The sequence below is a fragment of the Brachyistius frenatus genome, unplaced genomic scaffold (assembly GCF_029030835.1).
Source record: "Brachyistius frenatus isolate BFR_SWC_R1_liver_20210118 unplaced genomic scaffold, ASM2903083v1 Contig_197, whole genome shotgun sequence".
Lineage (NCBI taxonomy): Eukaryota > Metazoa > Chordata > Actinopteri > Embiotocidae > Brachyistius > Brachyistius frenatus.
In genome coordinates this window covers 551,114-574,185 of record NW_027210796.1, presented here as the reverse complement: position 1 = coordinate 574,185, position 23,072 = coordinate 551,114, and the positions used below count along the sequence as shown (strand labels likewise).

At 38.6% G+C, this 23,072-nt stretch overlaps 1 protein-coding gene across 3 annotated transcripts in view; it reads left to right on the top strand.

Moving 5' to 3' along the window:
* Positions 1-23,072, top strand: part of ptprz1a (protein tyrosine phosphatase receptor type Z1a) — a 152,902-nt gene that overhangs the window by 66,306 nt on the left and 63,524 nt on the right. For all 3 annotated transcript variants that reach the window (XM_069718725.1, XM_069718723.1, XM_069718722.1), the window contains exons 4-7: positions 4,062-4,213; positions 6,953-7,048; positions 18,212-18,278; positions 18,364-18,521. In XM_069718725.1, the coding sequence (XP_069574826.1) occupies positions 4,062-4,213; positions 6,953-7,048; positions 18,212-18,278; positions 18,364-18,521 (473 nt within the window). The remainder of the gene's footprint in view (positions 1-4,061; positions 4,214-6,952; positions 7,049-18,211; positions 18,279-18,363; positions 18,522-23,072) is intronic.

Below are 23,072 nucleotides of genomic sequence, written 5' to 3'. Positions count from 1 at the left end.
TGGTCATTCAGTGTCTGAAGAATATTTCTCCCTTCCTTGTTGTACTTTGGCAGTATTCTCCTCTGCTGAAGAAATTCTCAAGCTTCTTTAAAGTCCTCTCTCTGCCCCAAACAGTTTTAAGGGTGAATAATAATTTTCCTCTTAACTTTCTAAGGAAATTCTAAGTAAATCATCACAATTCTAAGAATTTTCTTAGAATTTCGTCTCTAGGAGTAACTTTCAGTTCTAGGATTCTTTGTGAATACGGCCCCTGGTCTTTCTTCAGCCATCTTAGAAACCCTGTGTGCTGAGGCAGCGTGCTATCACCTGCACAATTAGGAAGCGGACACCAGAGGCACAGCAACTGTTTGATCAGCTGTTTTGAATGTACAGACTAGAATGTGCTACTGGAGTCACAGGGAAATGGCAGGGACTCGGATTTTGATAGGATGGTTGAATGCACTCTGGACTACATTAACTTTTGTTGGGTTATTGCTGGAGCAGCAAGGACTGCTCACTGCTTTCTAAATAACAAAGTCTGGATTACCAGTTACATTGACATATTCCAGACCACATAAATTAAGCTTTCAAGAATGGAGACAAGGAAGAGCTCAAACCTGTGCAACATGAGCTGAAGAGGAGATTGAAGCCGGCAGAGCAGAATATGACTGCCCCAAATGTTCCCTCTCCCACCACTTCAGCTGCAGCTTCCCGTTCACCATCTACCTTAAACTGGTACTGCCCTAAGACTGCTGGTGTAACCTCTCTCACACCGGGGACCCTCACCCTGTTTTTCACGACAGATGAGGTGGAGGGCAGAGCTCAAGAGGCTGCATTCAGGAAAAGCAGCTGGCCCAGATGTTGTGTGTACAAGACTGCTTAAGGTTTCTGCAGTCCAAATGGCTGAGCCGCTCCTAAGGATCTTCAACATGAATCTGCAAGGATCCCAGTTCTGTGTAGAAACAGATCCTGTCTGGTACCAAAGTAGGGACATCTGGCTAAAATACACAGCTACAGACCAGTGGATCCAGCATCACACATCGTTGAGACCCTAGAGCGGCTGCCTCTCTGCCTTCAAGTATTGCATGTAGAACATGCACTTGGCTCACTACAATTTGCATACCGGGAACATCTAGGAGTGGATGATGCTGTACATTACATGCTCCACCTGGTATTTCCTCACCTGAATCAGCCAGTTGGATATGTGAGGATCATGTTCTCAGATTTTTTTTTAAGTGCATTTAACACCATTCAACCCCCCATACTTAAAGACAAGCTTAAAAAGATGTGTGGATTTCTTCTTCACCTCCTGGATCATAGACCACCTGAGAGGATACCCATAGTTTGTCAGGCTGAAGACCTGCCGCATTAGTGAGCAGCACTTGGGATCTGCGGGGAACTGTTCTATCACCATTTCTGTTGAAAATGTACACAGGCAAACTTTAATTACAACGCTGAGTTGTTCATGACACTGCTTTTGTGGTGTGTATTCAGACAATTACCACCTTGGTGGTGGTAACCTGAATTACAAACTGGACTGGTCCCTGAACACAGAGGCTATCCATAGAAAGGGGCAGAGCTGGCTATTTTTCCAAGGGAAGCCTTTGATGTCTCCAGTGAAAAACTGTTCATGTTCTACCAGTCAGTGGTGGCAAATGTCATTTTTTTTATGTTGGAGTATGCTAGGGTGACAGCATGGCTGACAAGAACATTGGTGGCTGGACAGGACAAGAGTTCTGGAATCAGTGGGGGCAGCGTTGGAGAGGTGGATACCAAGCAAGGCACTGGCTATAATGGACAATACCAGTCACCCTCGATGCAACATCCTGGCAGATGCCCTTTTAGGCACTCTGTAAGGTTGAGAAGATCCCACAGCAAGTTGGCTTTACAACATATTTTCATAGGCATTCCTCATTTTACTCATTAATTTATTTATTGAAGTGTTGATTTGTTTTGGTAATCCTTGTGTTTTTGGCCCACAATTATCACTAACTGACTTTTATTGGTTGTTTATTTTATTTTTCTCTCTTTTGGATCAATATATCTTTGTTTGCGAGCTGCTGGATGTGAATTTCCAAGTTCGGATGAATAAAGTACCTTTCTGTTCTATTTCTATTCCACCAGCTAGATGTTTGGATGGTGTCAGAAATCTGACAATAAGATTTGATTACTGACATGGTTGGGCAATTTGCCTAAATAACTATTTCCCAGAGACCTTAACCTGGCCCTTTGTCTTAAAGACCAATCTGAATGTGGTTTTATTTATTGTTTTTGTGAATTAGATTTTCTTGCATATTAACATCACATTTAGGGCTTGAATATTAAATTGCACTTTAGAATCATATTACATTACATTACATTTCATTTAGCTGATGCTTTTATCCAAAGCAACTTACAATAAGTGCATTTCAACCATGAGGGTACAAAACCCAGAACAACAAGAATCAAGAAAATACAATTTCTTCAAGAAAGCCAAACTACAAAGTGCAATCAGTAAGTGCCATTTTAAGCGCTACTAAAGTTCTACTATTCAAGATAAAGTCGGAAGAGGTGTGTTTTTAGTTTGCGGCGGAAGATGTACAGAGTTTCCGCTGTCCTGATGTCGTTGGGGAGCTCATTCCACCATTACATCATAAAATAGTAACTTTTGCATGATGTATCCCTGCTAATTACAAATAAATCTAAAGTAAAATGAAACAAGGGTCCTTTCTGCTTGTTGCCATTATGCTCAGAATTTTTTATTTTTTTAATTTTTTAAAAATAATATTGTGGGCTTCAAAATGTTTAGCAAGAAACATCTGTCTAGGTTCCATCAATCAAACTATAGCCATCATTTTCCTTCTCTCATTCCTTGACCTTCTGTTTTTCAAATGACAGTTTCTCCCAGACAGATACTGAACATCATGGTCTTTTGACACGCAAAATGTCCTGTTGTAAAGGATACGGTTACTTGTAGGAAACAAAATAAGCTACATTGTACATTCAGGGTAATTGTTCAGTGAAATTGTAGACGAGGGATCCTACCTCGCCTTTCCAAAAGCTCAAAATGGACGAGTCCAGGGCTTCTTAGCAAGGGGATTCTCATTGAAATATGAATTGTCCCCTTGTTGTTGTTGTTGAGCCACCAGTTTCATTTAATGGAGATATTTGGTGGACAATGTGAGCATGGTTAAGGTTGATTGTACTTAAATCTGTTTGTTCAGCACACACTTTGATCCTAATCAAAGTTCAGGACAGACTGTCCTCCATATACACTTTTTATGAATCTCTTGGACAGTCAGGAGTACATTGGCACAATGTCAATTTCAGAAAAAGAGGTGAATGATGCCTCTGACAAAGTGCAAATAAACCTTTCAACAAGACTGAATTACCAACAAGTTGAGTCAATATTTTCCTTTCCCTGAGGGGAAATGAGATTTTAGACAGGTTTAAAATATAACACAAAAGCTTAAGAGACCCACACAGACCACAGAGAGTGCACAAAGGTGGCCAACCACATGCAGATCAAAGTGTTATAATAAATACAAAGGTATCAAAAGCAAATAGTCATTGATTTGTCAATATTCAGCAGTTAAATGACTTTTCAAAGACTGAATTCTGTTCTTGCACTCACATGAAAATAGGTATAATCCCTACAAAACATTAGTCACATGCCTTTTGTATTTTTAAAGTGGCGTGCCAAAATATACAAAAGATGAAAGGACTAGGAGGGGGGGGGGGGGGGCTTGTCAAGTCAAACAAAGACCAAACTAAAGATGATGGCCTCCTTGATTCAGTCATTATCTGATGGTCTAACAAAGGTGCTGCTGGAGTATTATATAGTGCTCATTATATTCTTTTTTGCGTGTATATTGCATCATTTTCTGTGAGAATTCAGGCTGTGTTGTAGTTGACTTTTAAAAGCTTTAAAAGCAGTAGGTGGATTTGATTTGGTAAAGTTGTTTTCTGATGATGATTTACTTAAACAAACTTGGATATTAAAATCAAGTCGTTTTTTTTTTTTTTAACACATTTTGTCATGTAATGGTAACATATCACACATTACTATATATGCTCATGTCTTTTGTATATTCTTTTAATAGTGGAGGTCAAAGTGGATGGGGAGTTCTATGTCAGTGGAGGGGGTCTGAGGTCAAAGTTCAAGGTGGGGCGCATCACCTTTCACTGGGGGCGCTGCAACGCCTCTTCAGAGGGCTCGGAACACAGTCTGGATGGAGTCAAATACCCTTTAGAGGTAAGACATTTTATGTGACTGTTTAGCCAAGTCATGTCCTACATGTTAAATGTTATATACGCATCAAGTCTATGTTTTATGAAGAGGTGTAAATAAAAAAACATCCTGCTGTGTAAACCTTTTTGATACTCTTTGTTTGATAGTTAATTATACAATAATTACTTCCCAGGAAAACAAAACTTCAATAATTGTATCTCTCCTTAATACTTCTCTGCACAGAGTGACTATAGGGTTGACCGATTTAAATTCAAGACTTTTCAAGACCTTTATAATATCACATAGAATTCAGTTTGATGCTTGTTTCATGGTTGTAGTCATCAAGTATGACGGCAAAACAATAGAGACCACCTTCTGTTCAACAGCTGCATGCTTCCACTGGCTCAGATTATGGAAAACAACCAAGTGTGTTATCATAATTATGCAGACGACACATACATTTACATAACTAGGGTTAGGGTTAGCCAGGGGACTATAATCCCATACAAGGGCTGTGTAAATGTATTGAACAAATCAACAACTGGATGTGCCAGACTTTTCTTCAATTAAACGAAGATAAAACAGAAGTAATTGTTTTTGGTGCCTTAGAAGAAAGATTAAAAGTCAGCGCTCGGCTTCAATCACTGATGTTAAAAACCACAAACCAAGCCAGAAATCTTGTCATGGATGCAGACCTCAATTTGAACAGCCACATCAAGACAATTACAAAATCAGCCTACTATCACCTGAAGAATATATCAAGGATTAGAGTATTTATGTCTCAACAGGATTTGGAAAAACGTGTCCATGCATTTATCGACTCGACTACTGTAACAGTGTGTTTACAGGTCTCTGTAAAAAGTCAGTCAGACAGCTGCAGCTGATTCAGAATGCTGCTGCTCGAGTCCTCACTAAGAACAAGAAACTGGATCACGTCACTCCAGTTTTGATGTCTTTACACTGGCTTCCTGTCCAACAAAGAATCGACTTTAAAATCCTGCTGTTGGTCTATAAAGCACTGAATGGTTTAGGGCCAAAATACATTTCTGATCTGCTGCTACCTTATGAACCATCCAGACCCCTCAGGTCGTCTGGGACGGGTCTACTTTCTGTTCCCAGAGTCAGAACTAAACATGGAGAGGCAGCGTTTAGTTTTTATGCGCCACATATCTGGAACAAACTCCCAGAAACCTGCAGGTTTGCTGCAACCCTCAGCTCCTTTAAATCAAGACAAAAGAGTTTTCTGTTTGCTGCTGCCTTTCACTGAACCAGATTTGAGGATGTCTTAAACTGCACTGTAACTTTTATTCTATTTCTTAGCTTGCTTAATGTTTTAAGGACTGTTTTTAATGTTTTAATCACTGTTCTTAATTGTTTTTAAATGTCCTTTTCTTTTGCCTTATGTTTTGTTGCTTTTAATGGTTTTACGTGAAGCACTTTGAATTGCCTTGCTGTTGACATGTGCTATACAAATAAACTTGCCTTGCTTTGCCTTGCCACATGGCAGAGAACTATCACATTTTCTTAGTACCTCTAAGCAGTGTATACAAATTCCTAATTATATAATTAAACAAATTAACATGTCAGCCTACTGCAGCACAATCTCGTGGTATATAATCCTATAACAGTAATCATTTGAATAGTGTGATCAAGGTGTGATCAAGGTTTGAATGAATTTATAAGGCATTATAAACCATTTATTTATCCATCTATTTTAACTTACTTCTCTGAGCTCTGCAAATAATGGTACATTAAAAATGCAAATTTTCAATTTACTTTTCCAAATTCTGGAAATAATGGTAGATTGAAGCATTTGTATGGGAATGGAAAGAAATTAAAGAACACTTTTCATCTCGGCTCTGTGTAAAGTCCCAAAAATACTAAAGAATGTACTGAAGTGTAATGCTGTAATCGGTGAACAATGGTGAAAATCATCAGAAGATAATTAAATACAAAATAGAGTGGATCTGAAGCCCCACAATACAGGTGTGGTTAATTTAGGTATATAAGTGGGGTCCCCAGCGATTTTTGTCAGTGTTTTCCATGGAAACCAACTTCCATATTTCTTTATTGTCTTTTAATATACAGTAAATTTTTACATTGCATTGGATTCTGACACTTTGTCTTAATGTGCAAAAAAACCCTCTACCAATTGCTAAAGAATATATATTTTAGAAGAACCTGAAAACGTCTGGCCCTGCTGCAGTTTTTTGGTCACGGAAATCTACTGTTACCACCACTTTTATTTTATGTGTAATGTCACTTGATGGCCTGTAAAACGGTTTATACCTACTAATACTACCTATGGCAGACGAGCAAAAATATTAGATTTTTAAGTAAAAAAATTTTTGAGGGAACTAATTTTAATGCTTTTTCAGACTTTTCAAGACCGCAATACCTAAACCAGAAATGTATACAAATCAAACGGATTAAAGGAATTGAGCTATAGTTGCTCCTTAAAATAGCAGTTGATTAGAAAATAAGCACACATAGGTCCATATTCTAAAAATGCATGGCAAAGCTTTTATTAACTGGCAGATAAGGAACATCAAAACTTTTATGGCATATTTATTCACAAAAATACTCAGTATATAAACCTTCATGCCTTGAATTAAATTACTTTAGAAAGGCCAATATGACAATCTGACTACACTTCTTGATCATATTTAAAAACTACTAGTAAGGAAAGTCAATCTAAATTAAATGGTTTGACCAGATTGTACATGACTGCTCGTCTTAACATATTTCTGTCTACTCCCATAGATGCAGATATACTGTTATGAGGCGCATCGGTTCAACTCTTTAGAAGAAACCATCCAGGCCAGAGGCCGAATCACAGCACTTGCTGTACTGTTTGAGGTATGTTTGTGTGTGTGTGTGTGTGTGCAATACAAGCAGGAAGATCATGTACCCTAAGATCAGTTTACAGGCTTGTAAGTTGCTTGCCTCCCAAAACAGTAAATTGGGCTTGTAAGTTGCATGCCTCCCAAAACAGTAAATTGGGCATTAAAAAGCAAATAAACTATTCCATGTATGACATTTTAGAGCATTAAACATATAGAGATAGGAATTATAATAGTACTAAATTGGAGACATTTACCTTTAATTGACAAGGCTCATATTCCAGCTTCAATTAACTACTAATTGGAAGATTTAGACTTAACCGGGATAAAAAACTTATAGTAAACCTGGGCGAAATACGTTTAGCTGATAAACCAACACAAAACAGTTTAGTTTATGAACTGAACCAACTAACCTGAACCAAAATGTTAAACATTAGTAAACTTGATCCACTGTGTCATTGAACTGAAGCTAAAATATACAAAGTGTTAGTTAAGTGTTAGCTAAGTCAGTGCGACCCTTGGTATTTCATTTCTAACCATTAAGTAACCATTAACCTGAACCAGAATGTTTTAAACCTAAACTATCTGTTAAGATTAACCAAAAATTAGAGCTGAACAAAACCAAAAGGGAATGTGAGATTGTTGCTGCTGATCTGAATCATTAACTAACCCCCTTTTTTTGGTGTTAGCTAAAATACACCAGATTAATGTAGCTGGTAAATGTCTTTTGCTGATTTATTAATTAAGAATATGATTTATTGATTTAACTAAAGTTGTTTAGTTGACCTGATAGCTAACCTCAACTAATCTGTTTTTGCTATCAGACTGAACAATACCGTAATATATTTTGAATAGCAGAGTTGGTACTCCTTTAACAAAATAATTTAAGGTAGAAAAATCATTCGAGTAAAACAATTTGACAGGTTAAAAACAAATAACTTTTATAGTAATTTATTTTTGTGGATGAAAAAATTCACACAGATGCAATGAATCTAGTCTGCCTTGTAGTAATACCACCCATACTTTGTAGCTACAAGTAAAACCCCAGGGAATGCACTGTGTTTGAACAGTTGAATTCATATTGTTGGCTCAGGATTAGTGCCATATGCTGTTGTCTGTGTTTTCATGTTCAGTGTTAGGGTTCATACCAGGCATCATGCATACTTTCGGTCTTTTCTTGTACTCTGCTTTGTGCAGTTTTGTTGCCTCCAGGCTGCATTGCCATGTTCAAACCGTCAGAGGCCAGGTTGAAATGAAACTCAGCAAAATGTCTCGTGAAGCTGCAGGCTCGGTGTGTGTGTGTGTGTGTGTGTGTGTGTGTGTGTGTGTGTGTGTGTGTGTGTGTGTGTGTGTGTGTGTGTGTGTGTGTGTGTGTGTGTGTGTGTGTGTGTGTGTGTGTGTGTGTGTGTGTGTGTGTGTGTGTGTGAGAGAGAGAGTGTGTTTGTGTTTTTAAGCTGTAGGTTCTGTGGGAAAACGACAAGCTAACCACAAATATACCAGTTTTGTTAATGACTCTGCCAGGTTCTTTGGCAGTTAATGGGACATTGTTTGATCTGTTTTTATTTTTCTAAAAGTCATGTTGAGGGGAGTCTGGAGGCATGGATGCTGAAGGCAAATACAGTACATAACCTGAAAGTCCTTAGTTTAAGGATTGTCACGATGGCAAATTTTTGTTGTCAATACCAATTCCGTCTAAAATCCATGATTCTCTATAGCAATTTCAATACAATGGAAACAAAAAAAAGGAGGAAGAATACCTATTAAAATGAGTATAATTCAATTTAGATTTGTTTATTTCAAAGGGAGGTTGGGGGTGGCCATGCAGCTGTATGATCTGCAGAGTTTCTAATCCCTTCCTCACCTCCGTTGGCCGATTTCGATATTTTGACCTGATTTTCAGAAGTTTATTGTAAAACATTACAGCCATATTTAGTTATATCCGCTTATTTTTTTTTCTTTAACTCAAAGAGCTCTGACAAATTTGGAATTTTGAAATTGACCATACGAGTTTTTGAAAGTTAGTTATTGTGTTGACTCTGGTATCTTTGTCAGATCTGTACTTGTTGACTGAACTTGATTTTTTTTGAGTTATCAGTTGAAAGAAAAAGTAAAGCAAAAAAGACGGGGTGTGGGAGCGAGGGGAAAAAAAATAGTAGCTGCGAATTTTGAGAAACTGTCTTTAAACCATGTCAAGTTTGAAGCATCCACTAGTTATACAGTGCAGATAAATCACACATTGGAATTCAAACTAAAACAGACACTTTGTGGTAAAAAAAGAAAGGACAACATCCACTGGTGGAGGGAGAGGAATTAATGTGCCTGACAACGGCCGAGGCGGAGAGTTACTGCGACGAAGAAACATGCGAGACGAGTGTGAGGAATTTTTCCCCGCTGAACAAACTCTACATCGCCAGGAGGTGAGTTCAAATCATAGCTTTAATTATTTTTCCATTTAAGGTGTAACGCAATAATGTAAAATCTGTAGGTTGTGCTTTAGGCTAAATTTCGTGGCTTTGATATTAAGCTCACACTTTTACCCCCCTGCCAATGACCTCGTGCTAAGACTTATTGTAGACAAATTTCATCTGTCATGCTTTTGAAAAAGTATAAATTATAAAGATGAAACCAATTTGTTATTTTAAAAGTGGCTGCAATATTAGTTGATTTTTTTTCATGCACCACTTGAGTTTTTCGCTCGCCACCCTTAACCAAACATGAGTTAGTTAGCCATAGCTAGTCAGCTAGCATCCACATTATGCAGCTACAGCATTAACTTACTTTGCCTTGGGGATTCACATTTGAACGGCTGAGTTGCTCCCCATTGCTTTGTTCACTCTTTGTATTTTATGTAGACCAGTTAGTATGAAAAGGCATTTCTTAATGTTTTTTGAAATAAGGGATTTTATGCCAAAAAATACTTATAATAATGTGGTGCATGGTGCAGACAGAAAGCTCTGCACATCACTCATGTATGTAACGTAAATTTATATGACAATGTTCTAACTGTAAACAACTAACTGTAAACTCCTTAAAACATAAGTGCTTGAGTAAACAATGAAACATTTGAAGTGTGTGCATCAATAAACACTAACATTTCAAAACACAAAACAGTCTGCAGCATTCAGCTATTTTTGCTCCTACTTTCTATGAACAAACAAAGTTCTTTCAGGCATACCGGAGGCACCCTGATTCTGGTGGAAAAACGTCTCTCCCCACACTGGAGTCTGCTGACTGCCGTTGCGCTGGATGCACTGCATCAGGAGCAGTGTTTCATAATGTTGTCTCAGGTAAGTTGGTATTTCAGATGCCCCAGGGGTCAGCAAGAGGTGGTATCTGTTTCTTCGCAGGGTGTGCCCCTGGGAGTCTCATAATGTAGGATATTGGTGTGTTAGCTGTAGACACGACTGTGCTGCTCTCGAACATTTCTTTGATCCACACCTGATCTCCAGACTGCAGGTACGGCATTTCATGTGCTCTTTGTCTGCGATCGTAGTTTTGTCGCTGTTTTTTGTCGGTATTCTTGTTCTGTTGTTTTCAAGATCTCAATGTCTGCACATCCTGGGTTGAGCTGGGATTGAATGACAGGAATAATTGTTCTGAGGAGCTCCGTGAGACTGTATCCATTTGCCGGAGGAGCAGCAGCGCATGAGGCCATGAGGGCGAGGTAAGGATCCTGGGATTTCTTGAGAAGACTCTTAATTGTCCTTCGAGCCTGTTTTGCCTCTCCATTGCTCTGTGGGAAGTCGGGACTGGATGTCACATCTAAAGGTCCAATCCTGTGCAAACTTTCTGAAGGGCTTGGATACAAAATTTGGTCCGTTGTCCGAGCGTACTTCTGGTATCCTGTGATATGCAATAGTCGACTTAAAATGCTCCATCCCTGCTTCTGATGTCGTGGATGTTAGTGTTGTCACTTCACAAAGTATCCTGAGTTTGTTTTCTGTCTGGAACAGATCTGGTCGTACAGTGGACCGCGGATTTGATGGAACTCGGTTGGTAGCGCAGTTTCTCTGAGATATGTTCTCTCTCAGGCACACCTGTCACAGTTCTCCAGCATTTTTGACATCTCTTTGCAGAGGCCCAGCCACAGCATCGACTGCTTAGCTCTCTTCCTGCAAACCTCTCACAGGCTCATGTTGAGGCAAGTGCCTCCTTCTCGATCTGGGTGTATCGCTGTTCAATTGCTTCTGAGAGTTCTCAAAGCATATGCCACAAGTTACTATCCTGCGTATGCGTGCTGCTGAAGAAGGATGGCGCCCATTTTGAATGAGGATGAATCAGCAGAGACGAGTGGTTGAGTGTTTGGGTCTTCCAGTGCTTCTCAGGTTCTGCGCTAACGGCACTCCCTGATGCCTCAATGAACTCACACTTGCAATTGAGCGTGACTCCCGCCTCCTGCAGATGTGACAGTGCCATCTGCGGTTTTTCCTCCTATTCACTCTGTGTGGCTCCCCAGATGAGCATCACCACCACAGGTGCACACCACTCTGTTGGCTCCTCCCCCTTGCTGTTCTTGTTCCATTTCTATTTAGCTCCTCTTTAACCTTTGGAGGAGAGGGAGGGAGATGTGCCTGGGCTTCGAGAGGGGAAAAAGGCTGCACCCTAGGGATCAGTACAATGTTTTACTCACCCTCCATTTTTCCTAGTCCACTTTTTTACAGTCCCTTTGAAATCCAGGCTGATGTTTTCCACTTCAGCGACCAGCTGCATGGCAGCCATTCTGCCCACCAGTGACATGCTCAGCCCTTTCACAATATAAATGTCCTCCTTGGTACTCTTATTGTTCTTACTGAGAGTGGCTGTGAACAACCTCTTGGCCCCATGCAGATCTTTTGTAGCCTTCACCAGCCTACTGAAATTGGCCCTGGATGTACAATGTTTCTGGGACTGTGGTGACATTTGCTCCAGTTTCGATTTTAAACATGTCTTTGTGTTTGTCCACCTTTACATTTGTCATCCATGGACTGGGCTTTGCATCAACTGACAGTGAGCCAAGGAATGTGACATTGTCATCAAAGTCATACTGCACAGTCACACTGCTTCCCTTGCTGGACAAGCTGTGCCCTTTTGAATCTCAACATCTTTTGGATTATGTCTGCCTGTCCTGCGGTGCTTTGTTGACTGTCTGTCTGTATTGTGTCCTGGTTTGTTTTGGCTGTGCGCCACCCGTTGCCACACGTGCACGCTGTCGAGCTGCATGTTGGAGATGTTTGCTTTAAAGTTAGGGTTTATAGTTTGTTTATATTCCCATTTTAGATTTGTGAAGGAAGTGAGAGTCTTCAAAGACACAATGAACAGGAAGGTTGGTACAATTCATTTCAAGATGGCGATTACTTAAAAAAAAAAATTCTAACTGAAGACTTAAGCATAGCTCTTGGCTTATACATTGAGGATGTTGTAGTTTGTAATTTGTTAGGGAGTTCAAGAAAGAAACAAATTGTGTCGTATATATTGGATCATAGTCAACTCACCCATTAGACTTCCATCAACATTATCATCAATTTATTTAGGTGTATTTTGCAAAACTCCACATCAAACATTATGCTTACAGTAAGGTTTTTGAGCCTCTGATTGGAGATTTTCAGCATTTTGTGAGTATAGGTATATTTGTACAAAACCTTGGGTCTTATGTCAAAGGTACTATTTTTTTTATGTGTCAGCGGACAACTTGGTTGCACACTCACTTGCTGGATACCAATGCTGTGTTCCAAATGGCACACTTGTGTACTATTTTGAGTGCATGGGTGCGTTCTCACTGTCAGGTCCAGAAACATGCAGCGCACTACAAGTACCAGGATGATGCACTCAAAACAGTCCAAGAAATAAGTGTGAAACCCTGCACACTGTCCACCCAAAACAGTCGCCATCTTGGCCATCTTTGAGAACACCAGAATTTTTTGATGAAGCTGTTAATGTGCTGGAGACAACTAATGCATCATGTGTTGATGGTTTGAAGAAAGACTGTCCTTTGAGCAGACTTAACTACTTTCATCCTGCAAAAGAGTTTCCACCAGATTTTCTACACAATGTATTGGAAGGAATTGTACCTGTAGAAGTATGCACATGTCTTTCAGATCTGATTGCTAAAAACTATTTCACAGTGAATGACCTTACTGACAGAATAGCATCATTTCACTTTCATTTTTGTGACAAAACTAACAGACCTCAGATAATACAAACAAACTTTTCAAAAACGGAAACAATTGGTGGCAGTGGACATGAGAAATGGGGGTTTGTGAGATTTCTTCCACTGTTGATTGGCCACCGTATTCCTGGGAGTGAAAAAACTTGGTTTGGGATTCTTTAATTAAATGACATTGTGGAGCTGTTATTCAGCTCCTTATCCACAACAGAAACCTAAGTAACATTTCCTGGTACTAAATTACCTTGTTAAAGGAAAGCTGCTTGTCACTCCAAGGGCATTCATGTTACATTAAGGTAAGGTTTGATTGGTGAGGCCTGTGTTATACATTTAAGCGCACCCTTAATCTTTGGACCACATAACAGGATAGTGACTGCTTGACCAACTGAATTACATGGACTTTACCACTTTACTACAGAACATGCAACTTCCATTGTGCAATTTATACATCTAGCCTATGCTGTGTTAAGTCTATATATATATAATATTATAACATTTGTGCTTTAATCTAAGAGTATGTATTTATTCTTCTCTTAACATTTTGCCATTTGCCTTCAGTGCTCTCCCTGTCTTTAATGTTCTTCTTATTATTGCACATACACCTAATCTAAAGAGACACACCAAACCACCAGAACTTTGTCTATTATTGTCCTCTTAATGGCGTGTCATTTCTCATTGCATTTAAAAATTAAAAAAAACAAAAAACAATATATATATATATATATATATATAATATTTTTATTTTATTAATTCAAATTAATTTAATTTGAATTCATCAATTTGAATATATACATATATATATACATACACACACACACATATATATGTATGTATATATATATATATTCAAATTGATGAATTCAGTCTTCAGATTATCTTAAAAAATACAGACAAATAAACTAGTAAATATGACCTAATTTCAAAGGAGGGCTGCAACTATTGATTATTTTCATTATTAATATTGGCGAGTATTTTCTAAATTAACTAATCGTTCGGTCTGTCATGTTAGAAAATAGTACAAAAAAATGTCCATCCAAGTTTCTCAAAGTCCAAGAAGATTTCTTTAACTGTCTTGTTTTGTCAGTCCAAAACCCAGAGATATTCAGTGTGATTTCTTTTTTTTTTAAAGGAAACCTTCATACGCAAGAGTCTGAAAACTGTATTTTCTGGCAGTTTTGCATCATATTTTAACAGTTGAATATCAAAATAGTTTGCAATTACTCCTGTTGATTGACTAATCGATTATTGAACTAATTGTGTCTAATTTATTGCTTATATTTACTAGAATGACAGTGATGTTTTAAGGAAGGCAATGTCAGTTAAGTTGTGTATGTCTTTACCTTTCTTCAGGCTCACGGAGAAACCCTCAACATGATAATGGATGGAATGCAGGTTGGACTATTAATTGAACACAAAGGCCCTGTGAATGATGCCTTTTTTGTGGAAGTCTTCAATGTAGTTGTGGTAGAAGATCATCCTACATGAGCTCAGAGATGTTCCCACAGGCTATACTATGGTAGTGGGCACAATCTACTGCCTTAACCTCCCCCAGTACTCCTTTGAGTTTCTGCAGATGGTCATCATGGATATTAAATCGGACCAATGATCGGCAAGAATTCATGGAATCAGAAATACACTGCTTAGATATCGCCTGTAAAAAAGAAAAATGAAAGCACATCTACAGCCCCTACTTGCCGTTATGTTGGAATCTTGTGTTGTTCTTCACACAAACACTGGTCATGTTTTCAACAGTAGTTTGTGCAGTGCAGGTTGCCCATGGACAGAGCAAGTTACACATGGAGGAAAAATTTAAAAGTGAAACATTTTGCGTACTGTTCTGAAATGTAGGCTTGGAAAGTTCAAATGTGTTAAACCTTTTCTGAGACATTAATTGTCATGATGAAAACCATTTTCTTTAGAATTGTTTTGAAACAATCTTTTCCCTTACTTTATCTCTTTCTCTCTTTTCTCCATCTTTTATACTCTCATTTGCAGTTCTGAAAGTGAGAGAACCCACAAATGTTTGAATTACACATCTGCTGTTTTGGGTGTTTACAGTGTACAATGTTGTTCTTATTCATATCATTGCATGTTGCATGTACAACTCCAATTCTAAAAAAGTTACGATGCTGTGAAGGATGTAAATAAAGAAATATGTCATAATAAAAATTATATTTTTGAACAGACAAACTGCAATAATTCTTTGTGAAGTTTTAGAAAACAAGCAACTTGTAACTTGTCAGGATAACTTAGATGCAAGTTGAAACAAATTTAGGATTCAAATCCTCTCATCTCTAAATGGCAAGTTGTACAAATGTAGTTAAGTTATTTCAACTTGAAATTGACACCTTAAAAAACCTTACTGAGACAACTACGACATCATAGTTAAATCAACTTTATGAACCGAAACTTCTCAGTTGAAACAAAGGTAATCTTCAAGTTGAGTTAACTTGTTTCAAGGTAGCAGTGGAACTTTCATTTGCAAGGTAAACCAATTGGAAATGTCTCACAGTGAGGGAGTGTACTGTGTTTGAACAGTTAGATTCATATTGTTGGCTCAGGATTATTGCCATATGCTGTTGTCTGTGTTTTCATCTTCAGTGTCAGGGTTCGTACCAGGCATCATGCATACTTTCTGTCTTTTCCTGTGCTCAGCTTTGTGCAGTTTTGTTGCCTCCAGCCGCATTGGCATGTTCGAACCGTTAAAGGCCAGGTTGAAACAAAACTCAGCAAAATGTTTCATGTGAAGCTGCAAGCTGTGTGTGTGTGTGTGTGTGTGTGTGTGTGTGTGTGTGTGTGTGTGTGTGTGTGTGTGTGTGTGTGTGTGTGTGTGTGTGTGTGTGTGTGTGTGTGTGTGTGTGTGTGTGTTTTTAGCTGCAGGTTAGGTGGGAAAATGACAAACTAACCACAAATAAGCCAGTAGATTTTGGTTAATGATTCTGCCAGGTCCTTTGGCAGTTAATGGGTTAATGGGTTTGACATGTTTTTATTTCTCAAAAATGTATGTAAGGAGAGTCTGGAGCCATAGTTTTAAGATTGTCATGATAACGAATTTTGGTTGTCAATAACAATGTTATCTAAAATCCACAATTCTTGATAGCAATTGCAATACCACGACAAAATAAAAGAGGAAGAATAACCATTAAAATATGTGTAATTTAACTTGATTTTCTTTATTTCAAAGGGGGTGGTTGGGGGGGAGGGGGTAGACATGCAGCTGTCAGCAGCAGAGCTTCTAATTCCTTCCTCGCCACTGTTGGCGGATTGAGATATTTTTGCCTTAATTGCGGAAATGTGGGGTCGACGTTGACCAATTAATAAACTTTTTTAACTAATTGAATTTGGGTATCTCAATAATGTTTATGAATATGAATAGCAAGGAAGTTTGCAGACTACTACTACTATCTACTTTATTGTACAACAATCCAAATAAAAATTTCACACATGTAGTTGTCAGGAGGGTAAGTAGAAAGAAGAGTGTCTCAATCGATTTGAAACATAACGTCATTCAGATTGTGTAAAATAAGTGAGCTGGCTAACTAGCCAGCACGCTCGCTTCCATAGTAAACAGTTTGCTGAAAGTATGCTCATAAACTAGTTCACAGTTAGCTAAGTAATGGAATATTGGTTGAAATATTGACCTAAAATTAAATAGTTTGTTAAACTACTGAATACAAATATTTAGCAAAAAGTGAAAATATGGCAAAAGTAGTGACGAGAAATAGCTTTGAATAGCAACAAAAATCAAACTTATCAGATAAAAATGATTTGCTAAAAGTAATGGATAAATGAAAAAACTTAGTGAAAAATAGGACATTAAAACGGTTAGCTAAAAGTAACGGATGGTTGAAACTGGTGTTAGGGTTGTAAATAGCAAAAGTATTGGATAAAAGTAATTAACTGGAATTGATAAATGGTTTAATGGAGCTAAACATAAGCTAGATTGCGAATTGAATCTAGTAGTTAGCTAAAAGTAACTGTTTCAGGTTGCGACAGTAGTACTGCTCCCCTCCTCAACCCAATTGAGGCGGAGTCTGGTTCTGTTGAGGATTCCTACCTTTTAAAGGGGAGTTTTTCCTCCTCACTGTCACCATATGCTTGCTCATGTAGGAACTGTTTGATTTTTGGGATTTCTCTCTAATATTGTTATAAATTGCCCAGAGATTAACTATGGCGATTGGTGTTATGGTGATTTGGCACGAGATACAATTGAATTGAATTTAACAGAATTAAAAGTTGATCAGATAAAAAGAAAGAAAGAAAGCTAAAAGTAACAGAGAAAAGGTTGAAATGGCTATTAAAATGAGGATCTAAATTTACAGATGAAAATGTTGCTAAATTAATGTATCAACAGTTAAAATAGTTAGCTAAAAATAAATACCTATAAAGGATTTTAAAACAAAATTAGCTGAATGTTATGGTTAGATGGTTAAAGTAAAAGAAATATTAAGTCAATATAGCTAGCCTAAAAATGTTCAATGGATACAAGATTAAAATAGCTATTAAATAGCTAGATTATAAATGATTATCTTAAAGTAATCAATAAATGGTTGAAATAGATAGCAAAATATAAATTTAAATTAGGCAAACAGAAAGGTAATGGCTAAATGGTTGAAATAACTAAAAGTTAATAGAAAGCTAAATTATAAGATACAAGTAATTAATTAAAAGTAATTAGTTAAAATAAATAAATAATGAAAAAATAGGTGGTAAAAGTAACAGATAAATAGTATAGCTTAATGTATTTGATGAAATGTATTAAGCAGTTGAAATAATTAACTTGAAGTCATGAATAAATAATGAAAATGTCATATTTTCCACTCCATGTGGTGTAATCTTCAATTCAAACAAGTTTCAGTTTGATGTTGAAGCCAAATTTTTAGCCATTATTTTCTTCAGCTTGTGTTGATGGGATTTTGTTTTAATGTTTCACAGCCAAGTCTATTTCAAGATAGGGATTTCTAACGTATACATGTTTATTCTGCTCTTTTTGAATGCGGTCTTATTGAGATAATTATGCTGATTTTCTTTTCACAGACAGGTATAGAAGACAATATGAACTACGCTGCCATCATAGAGGGCATCAACAGCGTGAGCAGATATGGTACAGCAATTTTCCTCTTCTTCATATCTCTTATCTTGTTTCTTCTTCTGGCATGTTTGTTTAAGTTGTACCTTCTGCTGTTCAGGAAAGAGTGGCGAGGTTTTACCCTTCACTCCACAAGGTCTCCTGCCAAACTCCACTGAGAAATACTTTATCTACAATGGCTCCCTGACTACGCCACCCTGCAGCGAGACTGTTGAGTGGCTTGTCTTCAAGAACACAGTGACCATCTCTGACGAACAGGTAAGTAAAAGGCAATATATACTTATTCAACTGTTCACTTCTATTTTACCACCTCATTGTCAACTACTGCATTCAACCATACTGCATTCCAATGCTTCACGACACCAATAATATGAACTTTCAGTGTTCCATCTGTTAAAGAATAATAAATATTGTACTTTTTACTACATTACATTTATCTGACAGCTACACTTGATACTCCGTTGTGTACAAAACACAACTTTACAAAATGTAATGCAGTGCTTTACTATTAAACTAACCAGGAAGCATTTACCTAAACCATTTATGCTAATGTTAACTCAGGTATTAATTGATAGATAGATAGATAGAGAGAGAGAGAGAGAGAGAGAGAGAGAGAGAGAGAGAGAGAGAGAGAGAGAGAGAGAGAGAGATAGATAGATAGATAGATAGATAGATAGATAGATAGATAGATAGATAGATAGATACTTTATTAATTCCTCAAAGGGACATTTTTATGTTACAGCAGCATATACAGGGCAAAGCAATAAAAATGACAATAAAAAATAAAGGTAGTAAAAACTCTTAAATATATATTTTTTTTAATGCACATTATATACAAATACAAATAGAATAATATTAAATTAAACTAAACTAAACTAAACAAAACAATAGTGCAATGAATTAAAACCAAACAAACAAACATACAGCAGTGCAACAATGTTATTGTACTGTGATGGATTTGACCAGAGGTGATTTATTGTACAGTCTTATTGCAGTGGCAGGAATGATCTCCTGTATCTGTCCTTGTGACAGCGGAGCTGGAGGAATCTTTTAGAGAAAGTGCTCCGCTGTCCCTGCAGCAGGTGGTGGAGAGGGTGGACAGGATTATCCAATATGGATAATAGTTTCTTCAGCGTCCTCCTCTCCACCACCTTTTCTAGACTGCCCAGTTTGCAGCCAATTATGGAGCCGGCCTTCTTCATCAGTTTGTTAAGTCTGTTGGTGTCGCCGGCTCCAATGCTGCCCCCCCAGCAGACCACGGCGAAGTACAAAGCACTGGCCACAACAGACTGGTAGAATATCTCCAACATCTTGCTGCACACATTGAAAGGTTCGAAGTTTCCTCAAGAAAAAGAGTCGCCTCATCCCCTTCTTGTAGACAGCGTTGATGTTGGTCTTCCAGTTCAGTCTGTTGTCGATGGAGACACCCAGGTACTTGTACTCCTCAACTATTTCCACATCCTGATTTCTACCAGCCCACTCAACAAAGTCCTCCACTACTGCCCTGTACTCCTCCTCCCGTCCATCTCTTATACACCCGACCTTTGCAGAGTAGTCAGAGAACTTCTGTAGATGGCATGACCCCGAGTTGTACTGGAAGTCTGTGGTGTATAAGGTGAACAGGAAGGAGACAGAACAGTCCCCTGTGGAGCTCCAGTACCACTGACCACCGTATCAGACAGCACACTGCCCAGACGGACAAACTGTGGTCTGCCTGTCAGGTAGTCAGTGATCCAGGAGCAGCTGCAGCTTCTCACTCAGCAGCAGTGGTTGGATGGTGTTAAATGCACTGGAGAAATCAAAGAAAGTGATTCTCACAGATTCACCATTTCCATCCAGGTGTGACTGAGCTCGTTGCAGCAGGTAGATGAGGGCGTCGTCCACTCCCACATGAGGCTGGTACGCAGAGGGTCAAGTGAAGATTTCACCAGCGGTCTGAGGTGGGCCAAGACCAGCCTCTCCAGCACCTTCATCACATGAGATGTGAGGCCAACTGTTCAGTAGTCGTTGAGGCCAGATGGAGTCGTCTTCTTAGGGACAGGAACCCGGCACGACGTCTTCCACAGCACTGGGTCTTCTTCTTGCTTCAGGCTCAGGCTGGAGAGGTGTTGCAGGACCTCAGACAGCTAGATGACGCAGGTCTTCAGGACCCTGGGACTGATGCTGTCAGGTCCCACAGCCTTGCGCTGGTGGAGTCTCTCCAGCTGTCTCCTAACCTGGCCAGTCATCACAGAGATGGGGAGAGGGGGGGTCAAGGCATCAGTCAGTGGAGGAAGAGCCCTTTGATGTTGAGGCATCAGTGTCCATGCAGCTCACCATAGGGGACAGAGGGGGGAGGGGGGAAGGCAGTGGAGGTGTTTGGGAAGTGTGGTGTGTTGAAGAAACCGTTTAGCTCAGGGAGCCAACCTTGAAGCCAGTTATCTCCTTCATCCTGGTCCACACCTCCCTCACGTTGTTCTGCTGGAGTTTGGCCTGCAGCTTCCTCCTGTAGGAGTCCTTGCACTCTCTCAGCTTCTCCTTCAGGTCGCGCTGCACTCTCATGAGCTCATCCCTGTCCCCAGACCTGAAGGCTGCTTTTTTCTTCTTAAGAAGCACTTTCAGATCACTGGCGATCCATGGCTTGTTGTTGGGAAAGCATTGTACAGTCCGGGATGGTACACAGAATTCACAGAATTTGATGTATTCTGTGAAACAGTCCGTCATGCTGTTGATGTCCTCCCCATGTGGACCACACAGCACATCCCAGTCTGTAGACTCAAAGCAGTTCTGCAGGGCACCATCCTGTGTCCACCTCCTCACAGTCCTGGGTGTTACAGGCTGCCTCAGCAACCAGAGGAACATACTTCAGTGTCAGCAGGACCAGGTTGTGATCAGACCTACCAAGGGGGGGGAAGAACAGTAGTACTGTATGCATCCATGGACTTAGCATACAGTAGGTCCAGGATTTTATTGTTCCGTGTGGGGCAGTTCACATACTGGTGAAAAGTTGGCAGTACTTTATCCAGGGTGGTGTGATTAAAGTCTCCAGTAACTGCCAAAAATGCACCGGGATGTTGAGTCTGCAGTTTAGACACAGTGGAGTGGATGGTGTCCACTGCTGCCTCTGCGTCAGCTGATGGAGGAACGTAAACAGCGACAACAATGGCGGACGAGAACTCCCTCGGCAAATAATACGGACGCATCCCCACGGATAGAAGTTCAATGTCCGGGCTACAGAAACGGCCTCACCCTGGGCAGCAGCAGTGGTTTACTTAGCGCAATCAGCTGATCACAAGAGTAAACAATACCCCCAGTCCACTGTGTGTGGCTCAAAAGCCACAAGAAAAGTTTAAAAAAAAGTTACGGCCCATTGCCTGACCATTACTTAAACAAAACATGAAAGAAAAACAACTCAGAAGAGAGAAAAAAAAGTGAAAAAGACTTCAAAATAAAACACACGGGGAGCTGCTGCAACAGGCTGTCACTAGCATGCCGTCATCTTGCAATGCTATATGGCTGTATGGCATTAATAGTTAATAAGGGTGCTATTGGCATTAGTAATTACATTAATAAGCATTATCTACCAGTTTTGAAAAAGCACATTACTATTCTGTCGAGAATCATTTATTAAGTGTGTTCATGTTAACTAAAGTATGAATTTATGCATTACTTCATAGTTATTAAGGGTGCTATTGGCATTAGTAAGTACAGTTATTAACTACCATTTAATAAAACACTTAACTATTGTGTCTTGAGCCATTTATTAACAGTGTTCATCTTAAAGATACTCATTTATACATCATTTAATAGTTTATAAAGACTCTTGGCATTAGTATATACAGTAATATGTCTTAACTACCAGTTAATATTTACAATAATAGGCATTAAGTAACCATGCACAAATGTCTCTTTTGAATATTTATCAAGGGTTTAAATGTTAGTTAAGGTGCTAACTTACATTCGTTAATAAATATATTAATATGTATATCATAAAGTTCAAACTAAGCCTTTTCATTTGGAGAAATGTGTTTTGGTTTTTTTCAAAATAATTTATTTAAGGGTGATGATTGTCTACTTGTTTATTCTCCAGCAAATGACTTATTTTGGGAACTGTTTAACTTAATTGACACACTCCAAGGTCTTCATGTATAGGTTTGCTTGTGCTTTTATCTTCATGTAGACGTTTCTTCCTTAAATCCTTATAGCCGCACTTACAAATTATGTAATAATGTTATATAAGCATTACTTAACCATAATTAGACATAATGAAGTATTTATTAATGCTATTTGTGATCCTTATTGTAAAGTGAAAAACATGTATCCCTTAACTAACACTTGACAGAGAGTACAACAAGTACACAAATAAATGATACATGATATAGCAAAAGAAAAACAAGACAAAAATGTCCTCGCTTCACAAAAGATTTCTTGCACAAAAAAGGTCACTTCCCCAAAGAAATTCTGCCGATACAAAAAAAACTTGATTTTAATGTATTTATGTCCCCAGAAATGTTCTTACTTTCCATTAAATGTCTTCAGCTTAAAATGTTATCCCTTTCTAAAATAAGTCCTCACTTCCCAAAACTAATTACAGTTCACAAGCTTCTCAAAACTTCACAAAATGTCCCATTCAAAAAAGATGTACTTACCTCACAAAAAGTCCTTCACCTGAAAATGTCACTTCCAAATAAACTTTCCATCTTTTCAAAGAAATTACTCCACTTTTTAAAAATGTCCTTGTTTAATGTTCTCCGGAAATATCCTTCCCATTCCTCACCAGAAAACATTCTCCCTTCTCAACACATTTAACATTTCTCACTTCTGAAATTG